The sequence below is a fragment of the Poecilia reticulata genome, linkage group LG22 (genome assembly GCF_000633615.1).
Source record: "Poecilia reticulata strain Guanapo linkage group LG22, Guppy_female_1.0+MT, whole genome shotgun sequence".
Classification (NCBI taxonomy): Eukaryota; Metazoa; Chordata; class Actinopteri; order Cyprinodontiformes; family Poeciliidae; genus Poecilia; species Poecilia reticulata.
Window position 1 is genome coordinate 18,707,772 of NC_024352.1, and position 24,201 is coordinate 18,731,972.

At 37.4% G+C, this 24,201-nt stretch overlaps 4 protein-coding genes across 5 annotated transcripts; 2 read left to right on the plus strand and 2 right to left on the minus strand.

Moving 5' to 3' along the window:
• Positions 1–230: 230 nt before the first annotated feature.
• On the minus strand, positions 231–2,427 carry acyp1 (acylphosphatase 1, erythrocyte (common) type). Its single transcript, XM_008400250.2, has 3 exons — positions 2,297–2,427; positions 2,116–2,203; positions 231–769 (listed from the first exon to the last, which is right to left on the minus strand). The coding sequence occupies exons 2-3, from the start codon at positions 2,194–2,196 to the stop codon at positions 554–556; spliced, it is 297 nt and encodes a 98-aa protein (XP_008398472.1). The 5' UTR covers positions 2,197–2,203; positions 2,297–2,427; the 3' UTR covers positions 231–553.
• Positions 2,428–2,534: 107 nt separating this feature from the next.
• On the plus strand, positions 2,535–5,907 carry LOC103459042 (uncharacterized). Of its 2 annotated transcripts, none has more exons than XM_008400249.2 (3): positions 2,535–2,644; positions 3,742–4,975; positions 5,691–5,907. In XM_008400249.2, exon 2 carries the CDS (start codon positions 3,782–3,784, stop codon positions 4,943–4,945), a length of 1,164 nt encoding a protein of 387 aa, XP_008398471.1. In that variant the 5' UTR covers positions 2,535–2,644; positions 3,742–3,781; the 3' UTR covers positions 4,946–4,975; positions 5,691–5,907. The 2 variants fall into 2 exon arrangements, with proteins under 2 accessions (XP_008398471.1, XP_008398470.1); XM_008400248.2 differs by lacking the exon at positions 2,535–2,644 and adding an exon at positions 3,331–3,407.
• Positions 5,908–7,868: 1,961 nt separating this feature from the next.
• nek9 (NIMA related kinase 9) lies at positions 7,869–18,577 on the minus strand. The gene is made up of 23 exons (XM_008400247.2): positions 18,123–18,577; positions 16,837–17,014; positions 16,705–16,760; positions 16,549–16,619; positions 15,189–15,294; positions 14,917–15,048; positions 14,728–14,838; positions 14,558–14,622; positions 14,431–14,481; positions 14,152–14,344; positions 13,919–14,063; positions 13,621–13,821; positions 12,970–13,016; positions 12,709–12,870; positions 12,513–12,621; positions 12,273–12,434; positions 11,981–12,148; positions 11,823–11,876; positions 11,556–11,740; positions 11,097–11,243; positions 10,864–10,959; positions 10,725–10,778; positions 7,869–8,846 (listed from the first exon to the last, which is right to left on the minus strand). Exons 1-23 carry the CDS (start codon positions 18,306–18,308, stop codon positions 8,664–8,666), a joined length of 2,862 nt encoding a protein of 953 aa, XP_008398469.1. The 5' UTR covers positions 18,309–18,577; the 3' UTR covers positions 7,869–8,663.
• A 784-nt stretch (positions 18,578–19,361) lies between these two features.
• LOC103459040 (C-type lectin domain family 4 member E-like) lies at positions 19,362–23,972 on the plus strand. The gene is made up of 6 exons (XM_008400246.2): positions 19,362–19,643; positions 20,693–20,788; positions 21,345–21,611; positions 21,702–21,868; positions 22,440–22,576; positions 22,651–23,972. Exons 1-6 carry the CDS (start codon positions 19,607–19,609, stop codon positions 22,799–22,801), a joined length of 855 nt encoding a protein of 284 aa, XP_008398468.1. The 5' UTR covers positions 19,362–19,606; the 3' UTR covers positions 22,802–23,972.
• Positions 23,973–24,201: the final 229 nt, after the last annotated feature.

The following is a 24,201-nucleotide window of genomic DNA, read 5'->3' on the forward strand; positions in this document are numbered from 1 at the left end:
GTTGAGGATGCTTCTCACCAACAATTCTACAATATTATTTTGTTTAATTATAGTTGTTAATTTTTTAATACTAATCACAATAATGTGTACTTTTTGTGCACTTCCCTAGCTGAAAGAACCCTGACAGGGTCAGGGTAATATATTACACAGATGTACACACTTTTTTTTTTATGCTAAAAGAAGGCAACGCCATTCCGACTAAAATGTTTTCTTCCATTGTGACACTTGAAGCAAATAACCACAAATTTTAATTTAGAAGGCAAAAACAACAGGGTAATATAAATCAGAGTTCCTCTCTACATCAAACATATTTATATCACTAACCAGTTCTGCTAAAAATCCCCTCCAACAAGTTATCTTCTTAGAACAATGCAGTTCTAACTACGAGAAACGTGTTCAAGGCATTTTGAAATAAATAAATTATATGATATGATCAAATTTAGGAGTTCAAACATACAATGCATACATTTTTACTTTAGTGCTTTAAATACAACCAGCTAAAAAAATAGTTAATAGCATAAATATTAATATTAAAGACAACAAATAGCTGAATTCATTTGATTATTCTGAAAGAGGAGTGCTCTAGGCTCTCAATAGTTTTCTGGTTCTTGAACTCGGCCTTGGTGATGTGGGACTTGGGGCTCCCTGTCAGTTTCAACCACTCTTGCATTTTTTCCACCTCGCTGCGTGGACCTTGTAGCTGCCCCTTCACGGTTCCTGCTTCTGTGTTTTGGACCCATCCAACTAGGCCAAGCTTTGTCCCTTCAGCCTGGACAGTAATTAAAGAGAATATGGTATAAGATGAAATAAATAGATGAGCAAAGCAGTGCAACAGCTGAGCAAGCAGTTAGAATATTACAGAAAGTACAGTGTTGTGCCACATTAGGGGGACTTTACACTGTAACTAGATATTTTTTCCTCAGGGATATCAAATTAAATGGGTCATCCAAGATGTCTACTCGGATGACCATTCTATTTTTGAGACCTGGTTTAAAAAGGTGTAATATGCTGTAAGGAAGGATGGAGTGAGCAACTTCCTTCTTGATAGTGTTTCATATAACTTTCACTAACAGTTTAGCAATTGTGTGATAAGATTTTATCCCTGTTGCAAGCGTTTGCTAACCGGAAAACTGTGCATTTGTATTTTGCCCAGTCTGAAACTACCGTTGCAAGTCTATTCAGGCTATGTCCGCTTATCAGACCAGGTATGGAACAACAAACCAGTCAACCTTCAAAACACTTTGAGGAAGACTCATCCATTGGGCAGATTTGGACTGCCCAACGATAGGGTATCTTGGCCCTTGATGTTCCCCGTTATTCATGAGACTTGTTGAGACTTTCTGATCTGCCAGAATTTTGTGCTAAAGAAAGAATAGCAAAGGAGGTACTTTCGCCCCATTTGAATCCTGTAATGAGTACAAATTTGGTGAGTATTTTTGGTTTGGGTAAGTCAGTTTAATCTAGAGTGGTTTTTGGTTATTTTATTTTGAGTAGTTAGACTAGTCCCACTTTACCGGCAAAATATTTGATTGGTTTGCATCTCCTATCATAATGGTGCATTCACACCAAACGTGTAATGCCCGGCAAAAACGCGCCCGACACTTCAAGTTCGACACGTGTGCACTTTGAATGCAGACGATTGACATTTTTGCTCTACATCTAGCGTTTCGCGCGTCTGGTTTACATTCAAAGTCTATGTGGAGGTGCGTTTTAACCGTTAACGCTCAAAACGGTTAAAATCACGCCGCGATAGACGCTACACATCGGCCCTCGACGCGTCTCCGCATTGACTTTGAATGTAAACCAGACGCGCCTGAAGCTCAAACAAAACGCGTTTGGTGTGAACGCACCATATTTTTTCAAAAATTTCTGCAGAGGTGCAGCAACATAAATTTGTATGTGTGTGTGTTTTCGATATCTAACCAAGCAGAAGTCAAAAACTAACCCTTCACACGCAGGTCTATCACAATTACTTGAGATGAAGGGTAGTGGCATTAATCAAAACCCATGTAAGGAATACAAACAGAACACTAAACGGCTAAATGTCATCGTGATTTTAGGTTTTGATTTTAGTCAAAACAAAATCAAACGAGCCCCCATCAATATTAAACTCACTTGTGTGTATTTTCGAAAAAATACTCCTTGCACCTTGCCAAAAATTTCATAATCCACCGAAATTAAGCCTTCACCGGACATAACGGACCTATGAAGAAGAAAATGAGTCGTTATGAATGAGAGAAATACATCAACATGGTTGGTCATTTAAATCTACAGCAAGCTAGGCTAGCATTATTACCTTCTGTTTTCACAGCTTGTTTCTGTTTCTGCCAGTTTTATCTGTCCAGGATGAAGATGGTCCTGGGTCCAACAATTTAGTTAAATAAGACAAACGTTGATAAATGTTGAAACAACAGCAGTGCATGGAATGATCTCGATTTTAAAACATACGTGACTCCATTTCAGGAAGTGACGTTTTTGAAGGGCCAATCAGAGACACTCTTGGTTTCTAGGCAACAAATGTAAACGTTGAAGGACGTTGCTTTTTATGCTATGATGAAGACGCATTAAGCGGAGACATCTATTTATACCACGTTCTTACATTGAAATATATCTTACAGACGTCTTTTTTTTTTTTTTTTTACTGGTAAGTAAATAGATTATTCTTCTCAATTTGACATCGCATTAATACAAAAATAATGTCCGTCCGAAGATGAACAGTCCCAACACATCTGTTTCAATAGTGTTGTTTATCCATGTTGTTTATGCCTTTCTATTTTTTAATCTATAAACTCTGACGTATTTTCTTTCAATTCTCTTTTGAAAGTTATATTTCAGTTAGCTTTTTTTTAAATAATTCAAATATTTATTTCTTAATAAATATAATTACTTTAAAACTTTAGATTTTATCATACTGTTTTTAAACTGGTAATTACATGTATAATGATGCAAAGTTGAAATTTCTCATAACAGCTAATTTTGGATCTTATGAGGAACAACAAGTGGACTTAAAGTGGAGCTGAGCACTAGTGTTGCAAAAGTCTTGCAAAAGTGTTTAACTGTCACTTTTTGTCCCTGTACAACCACAAATATCAGTCACAAAGCAGAATATATACTGCAAAAACACACAATCTTACCAAGTATTTTTGGGCCGGTTCTAGTGAAAATATCTTAGTACACTGAAAAAAGACAGTACTAACTTATAAGTTACTTTTCAGCAAGAACTATAAGCACGTTTTGAATCAACAATACTTCAATATAGATAAAAAATAAAAGTACAAGTTCCACTGGCAATTTGTTTCACTCATAGAAAGACACCTTTCTTATTTTAAGTGAAAAATCTGCTAGTGGAACTATACTGTGGAGCAACTGGAGACGAAGGTGCAAAGGAGGGTCCTTCACAAAATCAAGTAAGTTATGGAGAACCCTATTATACAACCACAGTGACTTCAGTCGGAGGCGTTTCAGAATTGTTGTAATACAAAGAGCTACAGGAGAGCTTTCCTACCCACAACCATCAACGTCAACAACTCCTCTTTGAAGAACATTGTGTAATATAAGTTTCAACATATAATTTCCCTCTGAGATTAATAAAGTATTTTTTGAATTGAATTGATTCCCAATAAAATATACTGGCGTGTGGTTGTAACATGAAAAATTACAAAAATGTTTAAGGTGTAAAAAGTCAAGTAGATAACATTCATCATTTTTTGTAATCTAATCTGATTCCTATATTTTTTGTAGATATTTACAGAAACATCTAGTGGGAATTATCAAGAGCAAGATGCTCAACAGCAATGAACACAGGATGAATTTCACAGGACAATATGACTTTCAAAAGCAGTGCAGCTCTGGAGATGTACACTGTGATTTTGTCTCTAAGAAGAAAGCAGATAGAGTGGACCACCCATTTCCAAACAAGGCTATAATCCACAGACGAGCACCTAGGAAACAAGTCCCTCTTGGTTTGGATGATTTTGAGAAAATTTGTATTTCAACACAGGAAAGGAGCAATTTTTTGCCTGAAAAATATCATTCTGATGTCATCAGAAATATCAGAAGATCAAGGAAAACCTCCCAAAGAATGCCCAGTGGAGAGCTGGAGATGGATGGAGAAATTTATGCCAAAGAGCTAATACTGCTGGAGAAGCTGGGGAAGGTAGAGCAAACAATAAGGAAATCAATCCAGTATGACGGTGGAAACACACAAACAGGTGATGTGTTCAAGAGCAGATTTGAGAGGCAGCACAGTGAAGAAAGCAAACAGGAAAAACCTCAAAAATCCAAGATATCTCACTTTATTGACATAGAAGAAGCAGACTGCCATGGCAACTTTACCAGATCAAGAAATAAAGAAAATCCCAGGACTGGAGATCAAATGAAAAACACATACGAAGTACAGCAGGCCAGAGGGGAAGTCATTAAACAAAAAGTGAAAAGTATAACCCTGCATGCAAAAGAGCCTCTCAGAGGAAAAACTGTAGGTGAAAAACATTGCAAAATGTGGGAAGAAGTAGATGAAAAACACAGTGAACAAAACCAGCCGTCTCTGGGCAACACAACTTGGATGAGAGAGAAGAAATACAAAAAGATGCTTCATAAGAGTCCCAATGGTTCAGGTGATAAGCAGAACATACACCAGAAGAGTGTTCTTAAACCTGTTCATAGAACGGCCACAGAAACCCAAAGAAGAGAAGAACGAGAACTGTCTACAGAATCAGCTCCACTACTGGTTTCTAACTCATCTCAAAGAAGCAAAGATCAACAACCGGTAGATCTCACAGAGACTTTTATGGCCGATGACACCTTGAAGTTTCTTCCCTGCAAAACCTGCAACAGGATGTTCAGAAGTGAACGGCTGGAGACACATACCAGGATCTGTTCAAAGCTGAAAAGATCTCGTCCAGTTTATAACACATCTGCTCATAGGAAGAAAGGAATAAAATAAGGGGAGTACTGGAAAAGCAAAAGTTCAGAGGTAAGCCAGTGATGCATCTTTAAAGGTACCAGGGTAAAAATCCTCTGGTAATCAAGAAATTTCCAATACCAATTCCAGCATACTTTTAAAAGTTGAAGGTTTTTAATTACAGGTCCATCTCTGTTTCAATAATTTCACTCAAAGTTTAAATCGTATTCTATATACGGAATTAGTTCAAGCAATTAAATGTCATTACAGGGGCATCTAAAGAAATGCATTGCGAAAATGTTTGTTTTTGTCAAACTTTAGTAAATTAAACTCATATGAAGAATTGTTGCACATAGAGTGATATCTGTTTCAAACCATTATTTATTGTAATTTTGATGATTATCGCTTACAGATAATGAAAACTCAGAATTCAGTGTCTCAGATAATTCAAGAGTTGAAGGGGAATTTTGAAGCAAAGAGCCACTACACAGATGAATGTAGGACATGGGTTACATAGATACATGCCATAGAGACCGCTGGAAGTGTCTCTCATGGAATAAGCAGAAAAAAGGACTGGAATATTGGTCAATCTTGCTAAAAAAATAAAAGTCGATTCTGCATTCCCATCAACACCCAAGTTTGAAGGACTAGAGGAATCTAATTAAAACAGCATTATGTCATTGGGCTTGATCAACATTCATATAGCGGAGTTTACAGTTCAAATGTGATTGCAAATGTTTAATGTAAATACTGTAACTGGTACTTAAAAAGATGTGTTTTTTTTCAGGTTATGAGGAAGAAATTACAATATCACGAGGAAAGATGTGTGACCTCTGCAGGGGTCAACTCCACGCTGGAAATTAAAGGCCAAGATGACCCAAATAAAACATGGACCTTCAGATTTCCTGTTATCAAATGACCCCCTCTACTACCAGGGCAAGAGATTGCAAATTTTCTTTGAAAAAAAATGAATGTACAAAAATAAATGTTAACCGTTTTAGGCAGCTTTGTTTTATTTATTTCTGGCTTGTACACAAAACAAAAGAAACAGAGTCATGATGAAATATAAGTGAACAGAAGCAAATATAGTCAGAACATTAAAGGCTAAAATGGCCAAATAAAACATCTCCCTAAAGGCACAGTGTTGTGATATCTGCAAACTTTCCAAATTCATTGGGTTGCTACAGTTTACTACACCAGATATATCACAAGTGTACACTGCAGACAGCTCACACCCCCGCGGGTTAGGTTTTATTAACTTTGAAGGCAAAGAAACAGTCCTGGTCATGAGTTTCATAACAAAATATTCCCTTAGAAATTCAAAAGGATACAAGATAAAGTGCTCAAAGTAAACACAAACACAATAAGAAAAAAAAAAATGCATTTTATGAATTGAAAAATTCTACACATCTGCTGTAGAAATAGAGTAAAATTAGATAAAGGTACAAAATACACTGTCCTTTGCATTATTAGGACAATATTGTACTAAGCAAAGCAGTACTGCCAGCTGTTTAAGAGAAAATAATAATAATAATAATAAAAAACAAGTCTAGATGGTAAAATGATTCAATCTACATCAAGACAGCGATCCCAAAAGATCTGAGGAATAACCTGCAAACGTATGAAAATCCTCCATCTCCAGAGGAAATTGAGGGTGGACTTACTGTACATACTAGAGATGTGCCGATCAGGTTTTTTCCTGCCGATTCTGATCACCCATGAGGGCCAATCACCAATACCGATCACATAATTTTTATTTTTTTAATCATAAGCACTACCAGTTACATTATGTGGAAAATCGAACCATGAATTCACCTTAATTTAGACAAAAACTTTTTTTTAATAACTTTTTCCAAGAAAAAAACAAAACAGGCATTGTGCAAATTGTACTGCTAGCAGTAATACCATCTTTAACAGACTGAAAACTTATGAAGGCTGTGAAGAGGCTAAATAATGCAAAAAGTCAAAATAAAACCTCGCCAAAGAAATTCAAGTATAAAACTTAACATTCAAAGGCAAATACAGGTTCCATTACAATAAAGAGCCACCTTAAGCCACCCGAGTTACTGAATGAAAACTTCCTGATAGCACTGTGGCTAGCTGATTACTGCTAGTTCTGATTGACTGTTTCTGACTGAACGGAGTAATTATGCAGAACAGGGAGATCGATCGATTACTTTTTCAGAGATTATCTGTCTCATGTTAGGACAGCAAAAGTTTTAATACGTATGTAAAATTTATTTTTTTAAGTTAGATGCTGCAGCTTTAAACAGAGGTTCGGTGTGAGAGTCATTACCAGATGGAGCAGAAGCGGCTACGGTTCAACCGCGGTTCACCGTAGCTCCGTCTATTTCACAGAAGGAGCTACGGTGAACCGCTGTTGCCGTAGCAGCGGTTCAACACGAGAGCAGAACCAGCATCTTACATAGCAGCTTGATGACTTAAATAATTTTGCGGGTTATTTGTTTAGCTTTCTGACCGTCATGCTAATCCGGGTGAGAGCTTTACCCGCCATCTAATCGCTCCATGTCTTTTTTTTTTATTGCTGTGAGACTCGATGTAGCCAAACTCCGTCAAGTATGACATCGTTTTTTATGCCATATTAGATTCGTCGTGTTGATGCATTTTGACTTGCTTCACCCCACGTGCTTCAATTTTCCGCCGCAACATGCAAACTTCCCCATTCACTCAATGCGTTATAGTTTCACACAACATTGCTTAGGATTTGTTGCTGCGTGTTTGCGCAGTGTGAAGAGAAGAGACCAGCTGCACAGGCAGGCTGCGAATAGAGATGCAGGTGATTGGTTTGTGTGATCGGCAACAAGAGACCATGATCGGCGATCCCCGATCATACACTTTTTCACGGAAATCGGCCAATCGATCGGCACACCTCTAGTACACACATGTCAAAAGCAAACCCAAACTTCCCCAAATAAAATAAAATCAAACATTCAGAACCCAACAAAACAGTTCTTCTTTTATAAATGATGCAGAAAAAGGTACAATACATATTCAGAAAGTACACAAGAAAAATAGCCTTTAAAAGCAACAAAGAAAAACTTCTAGCAGGGTCGAGTGTAAAATAAATGTTACAAGGATCACATGTAATAAAGCTCAGAGAAACTGTTCAAGTGTTCAGAACTCCCAAAGTAGACAGACACATGCTGAATTTAAGAAGATCAAGAGGCATAAATGTGTTACAAAAATAAATCAGTAGTTTTGTGTTTTCACACAATTCTTTTTTTATTTTAAACAGAACATGCACGTTTTTGAAGTAACATATATCTAACTGTGAAAGGCAAGATGTTAAATATCTTGCCTTTCAAGAGGCTATAAAGAGGCTATATTTTTAAGGCCGCTGAAGATAATCAACACAGTGAAAATATGTGATTTATAAGAAAGTCCTGTGTTCACACAAGCTGCCCACCTCACGTGGGATCCATTAGCAAACAGCTGCAGGAGCTGGTCTTCCCCATTATGTGAACAAACACAAATATTTGAGTCCCAACTAACTGAAGACTCGATGCAAAAACCGTTCAGAGGCAGAGCTGACGTCCAGACCGCCTGACAACCCTGTCGTCAGATTGTCTCACAAATATTAAGCTTTGGTGGTTCATGTTGAACCACCAAACAGACTGAAGTGTCCAGCCAACACTTCAGTCTGCCGAAACAAGCTGGATCAATACACCCCGGAGAAAACAGGTGTGCATGCAATACACATTACATCATGTAAAACTGTATCATACGTCTGGTTTTAACCTCACACGCTGGCTCCAGCTGATCTGCCGCCGTGATTTGTGAATCCAGATCTTCTCCCACTCCCTCCTTTGCTCGACATTGGTTCGGAACGACGGTTTCCGTTTCTGTCTCGCTCTTTTCCCTGCAGCGTGGAGCGATTGATTGCTGCCCAAAGCCGTTCGTTTTCCTTCTGCTGCTCCTTGATCTGAAAGGGCAAAAATATACAACTGGACGGAAGCAAATACAAATCAAACAAGAACTATTAAAGTAGCTCAAGAGAACAAATATTACACAATTTGAATGTAAAATGTAACTTTTAATAAGTAATCAATTCTGGGAATTCAACCTCCTCATGCTAAGCATCTTCATGCTCTACTAGAGCGCACCGTCGTAGTGATCTTCAGCTCTCTGCCATCTCGAGATGTAAAAGATGTTCCTTTACCTTTAAGCTAGCAAACTATTCACCAATAGTTGAATACTATGTTTCTGCTAGTGTTTTATGATTTATGTTTGTCCAAGCAGTTAGTGACTCTTTTTTTTGTCTTTGCCGTATTTCTAGCATGCAATGAAACAATGCTAGAAATATGGCAAATATTTGAGGTATTCCAAATATCTGGACTGCCATATATCTGAAACTAATAAAGCCCTAGATTGCAACACTGAGTATGTACTGAGCTTGAATAATTTCAACTGCAGTAGTTGTGAAAGGAGGCTTTAGTTGTGAATTTGGATTATTTTTATTAGAGGTGTGCCGATTGATCGGCCACCGATCATAATCGGCCAATTTCCGTGAAAAAGTGTATAATCGGTGATCACCGATCACGGTCTCTTGTTGCCGATCACACAAACCGATCACCTGCTTCTCATTTTGCAGCCTGCCTGTGCAGCTCGTCTCCTCTTTCCTTCAATCTGCGCAAACGTGCAGCAACAAATCCTGGAACTATTAATGGAACTAATAACGCACTGAGTGAATGGGGAAGTTTGCGTGTTGCGGCGGAAAATTGAAGCAGGTCAAAATGCATCAACACAACGAAGCTAGTACGACATACAAACAATGCCATACTTGACGGAGTTTGGCTACATCGAGGCTCACWGCAGTAAAAAAGACATATGGAGGATCAGATAGCAGGTAAAGCAGCGCACAGCTACAAACACTCACCCGGATTAGCATGACGGTCAKAAAGCTAAACAAATAACCCGCAAAATTATTTAAGTCTTCGAGCTGTGGTGTAAGACGCTGGTTCTGCTCTCGCTGTTAAACCGCTACTACGCGCTACAGGTAGTAATATTTCACAGACGGAGCGCCGCTTCTGCTCCACCTGGTAATGACTCTCACACCGAACCTCTGCTTAAAGCTGCAGCATCTAACCTAAAAAAAAAAATACATTTTACAGACGTATTAAAACTTTCGCTGTCCTAACATGAGACAGATAATCTCTGAAAAAATAATGGATCTCCTCTCTGTTCTGCATAATTACTTCGCTCAGTCAGAAACAGCCACTCAGAACTAGCAGTAATCAACTAGCCGCCATGCTATCAGGAAGTTTTCATTCAGTAACTCTGGATTGTTTATTGTAATGGATCCTGTATTTGCTTTTGAATGTTAAGTTTTATACTTAAATCTTTTGGCAATGTTGAGAGGTTTTATTTTGGCTCTGTGCATTATTTAGCCTTCATATGTTTTCAGTCTGTTAACGATAGTATTACCGATAGCAGTACAATTTGCACAATGCTTGTTTTGTTTAGTTTTCTTCTTGGAAAAAGTTATTAAAAACACGTTTTTGTCTAAATTGTTGTGAATTCATGGTTTCTTTTTACACATAACGTAACCGATAGTACTTATGATTAAAAAAATAATAATAATTATGTGATCGGTATCGGTGATCGGCCCTCATGGGTGATCTGTATCGGTATTGGCAGGAAAAAACCTGATCGGCACATCTCTAATTTTTATTTATCTATTTAAAATGTTCCCCTATAATTTGTTTAGAAAACACAAACAATTACGAATTTTGACAATATATTTAATTTAGATGCAACCGCAGCTTGTAAAAATTGTGATAGAGGAAAAAAAAAAAAAGACCTGTTTCTCAAGCACCTCGATCCTCTTCTCTTGATGGGCGAGTGTTTCTTTCAGCTGTAAAATGTGTTGAATTGTCATTCATACTCTGGGTTGAATTAAAAGATCATGACTTGCACTGATGAGAGGGTGAATCTTATACCTTAACCACCTCACTGCTGGCTTTGCAGCAGGCACTGTATTCTCCATTTGTGCCCCCATCCAAACATTTTACTTTGTCGTAGCTCATCCGTCTTGTCTGCAGGGCCAGAAAATGAGTCTTCAGTTTTGAACCGTCACAAAATCAGAATTTTGAACAAACAGATCATGATTTTGTTTAAATAAAAAAAATAAAAAAATAGGAGGGTTTTTTTTTTTGTTTACCACTGATCCTACCTCGTTGGTAACAGCTTCTGCTGCTGCCTTGAGCTCCTTCAGCTCTTCATACGGCCGAGTTACGCTTTTAGAAAAGGAGGCAAGTTGGCCTTGATCAGACTGTTCAGACTCATCTGGCATTGGGATAAACTCTGCATCCTCAAGTTCCTATTGGGCAAGAACCACATACAATTTTTATTTTTTTAATAAGTCTTGTACAAACTGGAAAGTAGAAAAAAATCGCTGTTGATGTAAGACAATATTCCGCATGAGACTGGGAACACCAGATAGTTTGAAATGTAAAACCTTTCATCCCTTTGTTTAACTTTTAATTTACAAGTACAACCCTGCTTCATAACTGCCCGATTTTAGTATTATATGACCATGCATCTAATACAATGAATAAATGGCGACTGTTATCATTAAGGCTAGATAAAAAATATCTGAAAGATGTCATGTGACTGGTGCTCTATAGCAAACCTTTCTAAGCCACAGAGGACAAGAACTGTCCCCGGTTTGGTTTCCAAATGTCATCATTGGTGCTTCCAGGAGGTCCTCTGTGTTTACTTCTCGAGTTCCTCCAAGACTACCATCACGACATTGTGTTTCCAATCCAGGCTCTACGTCCAGGTACTCCATTGACGTCAATGCCTCCTGAGCGAGCCCTTAACGTAGACACAATCATACAGAGTCATTAGGCCAATCCAAAGATCACCATTTCTGTTTGATGGTGACTAAAAGGCATACCGATTGATATTCCACTGCTGTTTGAACGGATGGTTTTCGAGTTGAGCACTTTTTCTAGAGAATAGAAAAAAAAATGACATTTTCAATTATTCTTCTGTTCTGATTTGTTTTGTCAGAGAAGTGTTTCTATGTGTTTCAATGTGTTTCTAATAACTTACCCATTATGATAATGGTATGCCAGCCACGGCAGGAGAGGTCAGGTACATGGTGAAGGGAACCAAATATTGGCCTTGGCATGGCAGGACAAACCTCGGAACCAAATCCTTTATCTGCAGGCATTCCAAGTCTCCCATTTCCTGCATTTCCCCATGCAAAGATCTGGCTGTCTGCAAAGGAAAAAAGCAGTGCGACATACCTGATGAACCAATAATCTGATGCAAGGTCACAAGGTTTGACATAAAACCTTAACAGATGACAGCTACCATATTTTGTACAGGAGAATTTTCTTACCTTCAGTGGCTGCGATGGTGAATCCATCTCCACAAGACGCTTTGCTTACAATCTTCCCTCCAAATGGTCCAACAAGGACCATGACACCTTGGTGCCGCTTGAAGTCTTTCACACCTAGCTGCCCGTACTTGTTGCAACCAAAAGTGATCAGACGACCTCGTTCTGCAAAGCCAGAATGAATAAATAGTAAAACAACTGTTTAAAAGTGTAAGATATTCCACGTTTGGGCATCTGCCGTACCATCAATGGCAGCTGTATGGGTCTTCCCAGGAGCTATGACTTGGATTTTGAAGCGGGACAGCTGTTTGACCAAGGTTAGAGTGGTGATGTATGGTATCCCCTGGTAAGCCTAAGAAATAACGACAAAAGAAAGTTTATGAACACATCTGCATCAGCTTGAGCCTATTGCTACAGAGTTACAGGTACAACCTATTACCTCTCCTGGGTGGTTTTTGATACCAGAGATGCCCTGGTTCAACCCCAGCTTGTTGAAATCATTGTTTCCACATGCCAACACTTTGCCCATCTCTGTTAGAAAGAAGGTGCCATCGCTGCCACATGACACTGAGGAAATGCTGGCACCTCTAGGAACTTCCACCTAATAGAAGAAAACAGTGCACATGACTTCAGATGGTAAGAGACACAAACACTAATTCTTTTCACTTGGATATATTTAAAACACAGACAGGAGTCTTACTTTCATCGGAGAGGAGAAATCATCCTCGCACTCAAGGCCAAGACGTCCTGCGGCAGCAAACCAGAAATATAAGCGCATGGTACTTCACGCTTTTTAAAATCCTTTACTACAATAAGCCAATCGAATGTAACAATCGCACACTGAAGGGAATTTTGTTTCCACCTTATCACTTCACTACTTTTCCCAATTACAGGAACTCTTGTTGATCACACATGTACAAAGCTGAGAAACTGATCAATGCTTGCTATTCCAACTCCTGACTCGCCAAATCAACCAAGCTCTACCATTGCAACAAGTAATAATGTTCAACTGCACTAAGGGCGTCTTAAGCAAATTAATGCTGAATTAAATTTACAAATTTACACGGAAATGTCAAAATTTGCACAGAAACAAAAAATTGTAACCTAAACAAGCAAATTAGACAAATTATCGGCAAAGAATTTTGACTCTAACACGCAGGAAAGAAGAAAGCAGTTTTAGGTTTCCTGCCACAAATGACATTTTGCATGTGGGCGAAAAAGACCAGATCACCCTCTCTTCATTTTGTCTGCTGAGTCCTCTACATGTGTCGTGGCAAACTGAGAACTGGACATTTTGTCCTTTAACTTTCTGTTGAGCTACAACATGAAGCTCAACAGAAACACTACGTACCATACTCTCCACAGCCCCACGAGTAGATGCTACCGTTCTGGGTCAGCACCGCAACGTGGTTGTCTCCACAGGAAACCTGGCGCACGCGGTGCTCCTCAAAAAACACCAGAAGCACCGGCTCCAAAATTTCATTGCCCATCTCACGATCAACACCAATGCAGCCGTAATAGTCTGACCCAAACATGTACAGCTGATCTTCGTCTGCACAAGAAGAAGCAGAATTTTTTTAAAATGGAAAATCTTACAGAACAGCAGCCGAAACATGTTTCGGTGAGTTTTGAATGCATTTCTAACCCACCCGTTACACAGGCAGTGAAGTCAGCCCCACATGCAACCTGCCGGATAGCCTTCCCCTGAAGCTTCTCCACCCTCTTCGGCTGCCGGTACGACGCCTGGTCCCCGTGCCCCAGCTGGCCCACCATCTTTGCTCCTCCTTGCACATCCTAAGAAAGCAAAAAGTTGCTTTAAAATAATAAAAAAAAGAAGACAAACATTACAATATCTGCTTTACGGTGAACGACTGGTACTTACAGCCCATGTGTACAGCTCCTTTTCTACAGTCACCACTGCAAAATGATTCTCTCCTGCACACACGTGTTGGGGGCTGCTGCCAGCTTTGAACGAGTCGAGCTTCTGGGGGGTGAATTTCCCTCCTCCCCAGTAATAAACCTCCCGTGAGCGTGTCGTCACGACGGCAACAGGAGTTTCACTCGCTGTGCTCAGCCTAGGAAAGCAACAGAATCACAACACAGGACTTAAATAATGACAGTGAGGCTTCCAGAACATTTCACACACTGTATGTTGACTCACTTTGGTTTCTTCATTGCTGAATTCAGCATAACAACTCGCTCGTCAAGCTCCCTAACAGAAAGACAAATATTCAGGGAAGGATTCGTATTTGCAGGCAGGTTAATTTACGACTCATAAATGGTCTTACTGTCGGAGGCAGGAGACGAAAGGCTGGTCCAGGATTTCATCAGCTGTTGGCCTCTTTGTAGGATCCTGCAACACAAACATCACATGCTTATCAAAGGGGCACTTTTTTTACCCAAGACTGTTTATTACTAGAAGCGATTCACAATAAGACTGATTATTCCCCTCACTCACTTGATTGAGGCACTCGTACACTAGCTGGATCAACGCACTGGTGTAACAATCTGTGTTCACATCCATAGTCCAGTTTCCTTGGACGATTTTAACACAGAGGTTTAAAGGGTTCTATTTAGACACAAAAAGAAAAGAGAAAATTATTATAGCAGCAAGTTAATTTCATGCATAAAATTTAATAAAACCCACCGTGGCATCAAACGTCTTTCTAAGAGTCAAGACTTCCATAAGGACACAACCCATGGCCCAAATGTCTGACTTGAAGTTGTACTTTGCACCCTGGCACAGTTCAGGTGACATGTAATAAGGAGTTCCCACACACTGCAGACAGCATGAAGAAGGAGACAGAGTTATCTTAAGACATCATAGAGTGTTTGTTTTAATAAAGCCAGAGGTAAACTGAGAAGGTACAACACAGAAATTAAGTTACACAAATGTTTTGAGGATTGAGAAGGACTCACTGTCTCTGCCATTGAAAACTCAGAGTCTAGCTTCTTTGCAAGGCCATAATCTCCCAGTTTCATGAGGTTGGTTTTTGTTAGGAAAATATTCAGAGTTTTGATGTCTCTAAATGAAAAACAGACCAAATTAATGTACATTTGTCATTTGCAGTGGCTTGTGAAGATACTTTTTAACATTTTGTCGCATCACAACCACAAACATAAAGGTATTTTTATTCGGATTTTATAGAATAGACCGACGCAAAGTAGTACATTACTTACAAGAAGGTAATGGCTTTTAAAAGTGTTAGAAATAAAAACCTGAAAAATATTATTACCATTTGTATTCAGTCCCCCATGAATATCTCTATAGAAATCACCAATCAGGTGAATGGAATCCACTTTGCATCTTTGTGTAATTTAATATCCTTATAAATTTAATAGGGGACTTAGGAGATGTTTTAAACACTGTGATATTATAAACCAACATCTCCAACTTTTCAGATCTAACTGAGCACTGTTTAATCCATCATCTAAAAACTGAAACGGTCTGGTACATTTTCAAAACTACAAAAAACACGGCCGTGCAGGCCAGGAAAGAAAAGCATAAAGGAGAGAAGCAGAAAACTGGTTTAAAGTAACTCTAGAAGAGATGCAGAGAATCATAGCTCAGGTGCAAGAATATATCAACAAAACTATTACTGTTGTTGAAAAAAAGCTACATGAACAGTTTTTGCAGTTCACTGCCATTTATGCTTCTCGAAGAATGCGATAACAAAAACGTGACTTTTTGGTTCTAAGGCAGAACGCAGAAAGACAGGAAGCAGACATTGCACATCACACTGAACAATATTCCCCAAATGACTTGAGTCAAATTCTCTTGTCTCAATTCTTTGTTTACATTGTACAATTTCAGACTGTCCAACCACCTAATTGTTTTTTCCACGGGGGCGGTTATTGTGGTTGCCCGGGATGCTTCTTTTAAATTTACTGTGATGCAGAGAGCAAAAAATAGAAGAAGAAAAAATGAAAGTATGAGAAAGATGTACAATGTTATAATATTAGGTTTCAATCAAAACAAGAGGGAATCAATCAGCCTACGCACAAAAACAAAGCTAGTTGTACAACATAATGTCAGGAATAACTTCCATTCCACCTTTATTTATAAAATCACTTTAGAAACAAAAACGCTGGCCACTGAAAATAAACTCTGCTACTTTGTGTCAGTCTAAAACCCCACTGCAGTACATTGCAAATTGGTTTTGAAATAAGACAGGATGTGAAAATCTTTGAGAAATAATAATTTTGCAAGCCACTGACCTGAAGTGTTTCAAGCAAACACATGGCCTGCAAGATCCTCTCAATAACAATAACATCTCACCTGTGTATGACCCCAGCCTTGTGAATGTAGGCCACTGCTGAGGTGATTTGGTACAAGTACCATATAACAATCTACAGAAACATTAAGGAGATTAATAACATAATCACAAATATCTGTATTTGAAATGAACAAACAAAAAAATTGATGATCCTGCACCTCTTCAGAGAAAAGCTTTCCTCTCTGCTGGATGATTTTGTCATTCAGATTTCCTCCTGCGAGGACACAGCTCTTTAGGACTCTCTTTTTAAGCCAAGTCACAGAACGAACTATGAAACTTTATTGTCTTACCATTGCAGTACTCCATCTCGATCAGCAGAGTGTTTTTATCCATGAAGTGATTGAAGTACGCTATGATGTTGTTGTGCTCCAGCATGGAGAGGATGCTTATTTCATTCATGACATCTCTGCGCGTCTTTTCCGAGAGCGAGTTCAGGTCCACCTCCTTCCACACAACTAGGGAGTTGTCCTGCAAACAAAACACAGCACAAGAAAACGGCTGAAGCAAATGCTGGTAATTGTTAATCAAACAGTGCAGAATACGACTAAAAAGAAACATGAGAGGATATAACTCTAAAGCGTCTGATGACTGCAAACAAAAAAATTAAATATTATAATAATATTTACCCACACACACTCACACCTAAAGGACATTTTAGAGAGACTAATTGAACTAGCAGAGTCGTTTTTGGACTGTGGGAAGAAGCTGGAGTACTTGGAGAGAACGCACAAATGCACAGAGAGAACATGCAGACTTCATGCGGAAAGTGAGGCATGGAATTTAATCTCTCAGTAAACCAAAATGATTTTCCATTTTCATATTATATGATGAACAGTGCCCATTTGTATGCTTAAGCCATGGAATGCTGATTGTCTTGTCCTTGTTAATGTTCTTCAACATACCACTGACATCCTCACAGAAAAGCAGAATTTAAACTGAGATTAAACTAGAGGCATGAGAACTCTACTCGTCAGGTGACTTCTCCAGACAAATTGTTGCAATGAATTGCATTTAAGTGCATCAGAGAAACGGGGGTAGAATACAAATTCATTTAAAAAATACTATAATCCCAGAGAGAAGACAAATGCGGCTGTAATTCATATTGTACAATTTTCCACACAGAGTTATTGTAGATGCTGTTGGCAGGAAGGATTTCTTGTAGTGGTCTGTATTACAGCAGCCTCTGGCTGAATTTTATTGTAAGTCAGTATCATGAGGAGGATCATCTTTCTCCAATTTTCTTGATATTATGAATTATTCTTCTTTCACAATAATCTGAGTAGCCCCCAAAACAAAACCAGACTTCTTTATCAGGTTGTTTAGTATTGTTACCCCCTGACTCAGAGAAACACCATGTGTTCAGATATGTGTTCAGATATTTAATTACTAAGGTATTAACTATTTGTTCCTTCCTTCGAACTCACAATTATATACCAATTACGCACAAAAACTCCTATAAAGTGCATTAAAGTTGTGTCTGTAAATCGTCAACATGTGAAAACATGTTAGAGGAAAAAGTACTTCAGAAAGACTCTGCGAACTACATACTGGTGTGAATTAGCTTTAACCTACTTACCTCTGTTCTTCTGTACAGAGTAGCTTCACCAAACGCCCCCTTTCCGAGGATCCTGATAGGAATGTAATGCAGTTTCTCCTCCTCGCCATTAAATGTGCCTGAAGCTGATCGCTCGCTGACCACAGACCCGCCGCCTAAATCCGAGTTTAGCGAGTCGAAATGTCTCTCATAGTCCTCCAGAGACATTTCTACTGGGGGATTTGTTAACCACAGACAGAGGGGTGGAAATAACCCGACAAGGCCTAAAGACAACACTTCATGAAATACTCATAAGTGCGCAGGCATGTACCATATTAGCCCTTTTCGACCACAAGAAGAAGCTGCTAGACCAAAAAACACGACCAGATTCCTGCAAGCCGCATGTAGCGCACACAGCCACAAATAGATATCGCAGCCAAATGAGTGCAACTACATTAGTTACACAAACATCAAGTAAAACACATTATGGTGAAGACGCTCAGTTAACTTTTCATTCAATTTCCAAAATAAAGTCTTCCAACTTTAAATGCGTTATGAAGTATTTTACTGTGAAAGTAACAAGAGATAACTTCCGGTTAAGTTTAGCTTCTGTTCTAGCGGTTAGCTTTATTTTTGCTAATCTGTTAGCAACAAAGGCAACCTTCAGCTGAAATTAACACTTTTAAAAACTGCCAATGGATTGTTATTCTACTCTAGGAAGCATACTTTACATGTCAACTTCAAACGTCGAAGGGAAATTGAGTAAAAGTTATCTTAGGAAACGGAGTTATCTTGGGCAACTACTGCGTCACTTCCCAAAGCACAATACCGGAAACTATATTTCATTAAATGTTTTTTAAAAGCCTGCATTTGAGTATTTAAATTTTTTGTGATCAGAAAATGAATCAGTGGAGACATGTCTTTTTGCTTAAAACACTCAAACAAATTCATAGAGAGAAGTAAAAATTTTTATTTATTTTGCACATGTAGGCACCTAATTCTGCAACCATCAAAATATGACTGTAGGTAGCGCTGTCTTCTCTGTACAACTCAAAGGTGTTCTATCGTCTATGTTTGCACCACAAATATATGTTTTAATGTTGGTGAATTAAACGTGTATCATATGAAATATAAAATACGTATACAAAAAGTATCTGTCTGGATTCTAATTTTATTATTTTAAACATAAAACTAAAATCAACTTAAAATTTCTACTAAATCTTTTTTTAAATAAAAAAAAAGCAGCTAATATTTGAATATAACATTCTGTAATTTAAAGCAATTAATAAATAACCCCTTCCTCTATATTTGTTTTTATTACTGGTTGCTGATCAGAAAATTTAGTTAACAAAACATACATGAATCAATCAGGAAATTCCAGTCCATATTTCACTTTTTTGTAACTGTGTCAGGACAGAAAAAACTTATATCCATCCTTTTTTATGACTGTACTTCCACTGCTAGTGTGTATAAAAAAAGGAAGAACAGATACATGCTAGTCAGTACCGTTCTCGGGGAGTTCAGTCATGGAGCGCCAACAGAACTTCAACAGAGATGGACAAGGTAAGATCTTAAATTAATCAAAGGATCATTTGATTCATCTGTAATGTCTACTTGTGGTTTCACTTCCATTTAAAGCAGAAAAGGGATTAATTATGTTTTCAAACTGAGGTGGTAGAGATAACATGAATATTTTACTTCATATTTCACCAGAAAACCCACAAGAGTAAAGCTTAGGTGCATATTTACACCATTTTACTATGTGACACACATATCTTATTTATTTATACATTTTTATTTCCTTAGTTATTCAAATTTGACTACTGATAAAAGAAAAAAGATAGATAGAGAAAATAAATAACTAGCTGTGAGTACAGTGGACCAATAGTTTTTATTCCTAATGAAAGGAATAAAAACTTTTATTATGAAAGAGGATAATTTAATTTAAATAAAAAGTAGTATATGCAGTAATCAAGTGTAGAAATACTTTGTCAAAATTAGAAATCGTTATATCTTAAGCGCAATTATTTTTGTATTTATTTTATTATTCTGTGTTTTCCAGTTTGTCATGAAACAGTTTAAACTGCCATTGTGACTCACTAACTAGATCCTAATACTCTATAGGATAATATGAATGGCAACTCAACAACATAAATTTTAATAACCATCTTTACTCTATCCACTAACATCAAAATAAATAAATACATTTCATAATAATACATCACTGTGCATTAAAAAGTTTTAATATATGATTTCGGAATTAGACACTTAAGAAGAAATAGCTTTCAAGTTATTAATTCATAGTTTCAAGTATCTACTACATATTTTATTGAGATAACCACATGCGGTGTGAATAAATATAAACATGTCAAGAATTATTTTACATATTGGATTTATTTGAAAGCCTGCATCCAACAACATTTTAAACTCTAAATGTTTCTTTGCAACTTTTTGATTTGGAAGCTTACCAAAAAATGTTATTAATTTAATTTGTTTTTGACTCTTATACTACTTTACTTTACTTTACCATATATAATTTTAATGACATTTTTAATCAAAATCCAAATCATGTAAATAATACATTCTTATATATTTTTGGTTAATAATTCCAGGAGGATCTGTATTTGGAAACTACAAAGTGATCATTGTGTGTCTTGGACTGCTGAATGCTGTGTTATTCGTAGCTGCTGTTGTTCTTGGTTTTAAATGTAAGTACTACATTTTATAAAAATGCTTATTTCCTCATTCAGAAGGATTTTTCTAAAAAAAAAAAAAAAGAAGAAGAAAAGCAACAAAAAATGAACCAACCTCAAATAGTTTCAACATCCATAAATGTCACAAACTTGGTTGTGACATAAACTTGGTTGTTTACTTTATTTGGTTTGCAGAGTTTATATTAAATTGCTTCTCATATTTTTATATTCACTCATTGCAGCTATCAGTGCCATAATAACTTTGTGTCTTTATAGAATAATTTTTGATCAGATATGTTTTAGGGTGGAGTGATCATACCAAAAATAACTTCAGTGTCTCTTTTAAAACTATTACTGAAAACACAAGTTCGACTATACAGTGAATTTCTCCTCCATTTCAAACAGGGTTACAAAATGACTCACTCTCACACACACGGGAGGGTGTACAATAACTTTAAACCTTTGCTCCTATTTGAGTTTGCGGAATCTCCACCCTAAAAAACCTTCACATGCATCTTTAAAAACTCATAGTTTGCCTTTCTAACAGTTTCTTTTTTCCTCATCTACTCAGGTGCTCAAGCCAAACAAGCCTCTCTACTGGTTTCCCACTCAGCTGCATCTGAGGTCATCGGTGAGGTCACTTTTCTTCGCAGCAACCACAGCGACGTGATCGGAGCTGAAAAGCATGCCACGAGAGCATTGGCAAACGCAATAAAAAATCACACACAACTAAAGGAGCAAATTGAGCAGCAAAAGATCATCAATGATGGATTTCAGAAGCAGGTAGAAGCTCTGCAAGTGGAGAAGACAAACCTACAGGCCAACATATCGGCTTTAGGTCAGACAGAAACGTTTCCCTACCAATTTTTTTTATGATGAACACTGTAGTAAGATAGCTGGCAAGACATAAATAACTTGTTTATTTCAGGTTCAACTTGTGGCAAATGTCCTCTTGGATGGCTTATTTTCAACTCGAGCTGCTATTTCTTTTCTTACACTGAGTCCACTACTGTGAAGAAGAACTGGCATAAAAGCAGAGAGGACTGCATCAAACGTGGAGCTGATCTTGTTGTGATCGACAACCAGCACGAGCAGGTGGGTTGAAAAAACCTACAAGCTGCATGTTGTTGTTTTTAAGGAGAAAAACATGCAGTGAGGAATGTAAATGTGTAATTTTTAACTTTGGTGTCAGCGACGTGTATTTGTAGCCCTGATATAGATGTCTAAAAAGCAGTAGCATAAAGATCTCTTACAGCTGTGTATAAATGAAATTTTGGGAACACAAAATCTTCAATTTGAGTACATTTATTATGTGGAGGAAAAAACTATGAGAAATTGTTTTTAGCTAAATAATTTGTGGCACAATTGTGTCTACAATAACAATTATTCTTTTAAAATGGGTATAAGTGAAGTGTTTTTAAAAAAAATGTTGTTAACATCACTGTGTGTTATTGTAATGTACAAAACTTCAGCAAAGAGTGGCATACTGGGGTTATTTAGATGGCGACTGTTTTTTAGGTGCGGGACCACGGATTAATTTTCCAGCTGTATAATTGTGCTACATTTATATTAAGTTTTTTTTTTTTTTACACGTATTTTACAGTGGCCAGCAATGTGGATGACTTGCGAAACTGTACTGTTTCTGAACCTGTTTGCGTTTTTGCAGGAATTTGTCAGTCATACTATTAATGATATGAGAAGTGGTCAAAATGTCTGGACAAGTGGATTCTGGATTGGCCTCACAGATATGGAGACAGAGGGGACTTGGGTTTGGCTTAATAATGTCACAGAGGTCGAACAAAGGTTTGAGACACTGAACATTTCTTGACATTTTACTTTTTTCTTGCTGTTTTACTCAAAACTTTCATTTTTCAAAGGTATTGGATGGATGGGGAGCCAAATGACATGCACACAGGAGAGGACTGTGGCATTGCAGTTTACAGCGACGAGAATCCTTGGAAAACACGCTATGATGGCGTCTGTCACCAGAGACAGTTACAGTGGATATGTGAAATCGACCAAAGCTGAAAACATGTGAATCAGTTGCTTACACTCCCAAAAATAAAGGATTTCAGTTAAAAATTAATTTGAGCTTTCTACTGACTTTACTTTTGAAATGTTTTTATTATGATTTTAAGGTGTTCAAAGTTTTGACACTAGTATTTTAACAAATATTGGATCTTGTGTACACAAGTACCTAGCAGATTTCAGCATTACAACCACAAATAGCCAGTTTGAACAAGAGAAAGTGTCACATAATTGTGATTGTGCCTTTTCAGATGTAAAAAAAAACAATATATGAGAGCTGTCATGGTCATCAGTACTTTGACTTTGTATTATGGCTATTTTGTGTGTGATTTTGGTTTTGTCACTGTTGGCTGTAGCTATCCAGTTCATTCCACAGTTTTAAAACTTTCAGTTTTTGTGTCCTGTAATTTCCATATTTCTGTATGTATTTTGATTCTGAATCAAGCTGTATGTTTTAGGTTCTTCTGTTTCTTTATAAAACTTTAGTTCTTGTTCTTTTTAAAACTATGCCTTTACTTGAGATTTGTTTTATTTGCTTACTTTTAGCCTTGTTTCTGAGTGTCTTTATTCATTTTTAATTGTTATTTTGCTATCTTAAAAAGTTGGGCTGTACTCTGTTTTGGACACAGCAGAGAACATGAAATTTTCAAGTGAGTTGTTGACATACAATTAATGCATTAACACTTGCTCTCATGAAGCACCGCCTATTTCCCCAAACATCGTCTTTGGAGCTACAGTCCTTCGCCGAGTTTCTGCCCCCCAGATTCAACCCCACACCTTCCCCACACAGCTCCTCCAGACTATCAGCAATAGCAATTAACAAACACCTGCTGACCTCATAAGTTGAACTACTTCTTAGTACAAAGCTCATAAGAATGGTTATAAATGGCATAATGGATGAGCATTGTTGTGATGACATGCAGAAGGCAGTGTCGGACAGAGCAGGAGCTTCTTAAACAGACAGGCCAATTTCAAAGTGTCACATTTCTTGAAAGTTATGTTTGATATGTACAGTATTAAAATGGAACAATATGCCAGTAGAATACATAATACCGCTTTAAATATGTTTTTATTGCTCTGATGTAATATTCTAAACTTAAATGTTATTTTCATGACTTGTAAATGGAAAATCACCACAATTAACAGAAATAAAGAAAAACATCATCCTGTGTGTGATTATAATGTGATTTCGCTTAATGAATTGATTTACTGAAATACATATTCAGTTAGAACTGAAAAGAATCAAATATACTGAAGACATTCAGTAGATAAATATTTCTGACCCTCTAATTGAAGCTTAGGTAGAAACTGAAATCAATATTTTCTAAAATGTATGAAAGTTGAGTGGAAAATATAAATGGGCTGATATCAGTAGTATTTTTATGAGGAGTAGCTGGAGT

Excerpts from the sequence above, each read along its gene's own strand:
- LOC103459040 (XM_008400246.2), top strand. The coding sequence starts at position 19,607 with ATGGAGCGCCAACAGAACTTCAACAGAGATGGACAAG. Across the intron at positions 20,789-21,344 it reads TGTTGTTCTTGGTTTTAAAT|GTGCTCAAGCCAAACAAGCC; the intron begins GTAAGTACTACA and ends TCATCTACTCAG. Across the intron at positions 21,612-21,701 it reads GGCCAACATATCGGCTTTAG|GTTCAACTTGTGGCAAATGT; the intron begins GTCAGACAGAAA and ends TGTTTATTTCAG.
- nek9 (XM_008400247.2), bottom strand. The coding sequence starts at position 18,308 with ATGTCTCTGGAGGACTATGAGAGACATTTCGACTCGCTAAACTCGGAT. Across the intron at positions 15,295-16,548 it reads AAGGCTGGGGTCATACACAG|AGACATCAAAACTCTGAATA; the intron begins GTGAGATGTTAT and ends TTTTTCATTTAG. Across the intron at positions 13,017-13,620 it reads GTGGGGCTGTGGAGAGTATG|GACGTCTTGGCCTTGAGTGC; the intron begins GTACGTAGTGTT and ends TTGCTGCCGCAG.
- acyp1 (XM_008400250.2), bottom strand. The coding sequence starts at position 2,196 with ATGTCCGGTGAAGGCTTAATTTCGGTGGATTATGAAATTTTTGGCAAG. Across the intron at positions 770-2,115 it reads TTTTTCGAAAATACACACAA|GCTGAAGGGACAAAGCTTGG; the intron begins GTGAGTTTAATA and ends ATTACTGTCCAG.
- LOC103459042 (XM_008400249.2), top strand. The coding sequence starts at position 3,782 with ATGCTCAACAGCAATGAACACAGGATGAATTTCACAGGACAATATGAC.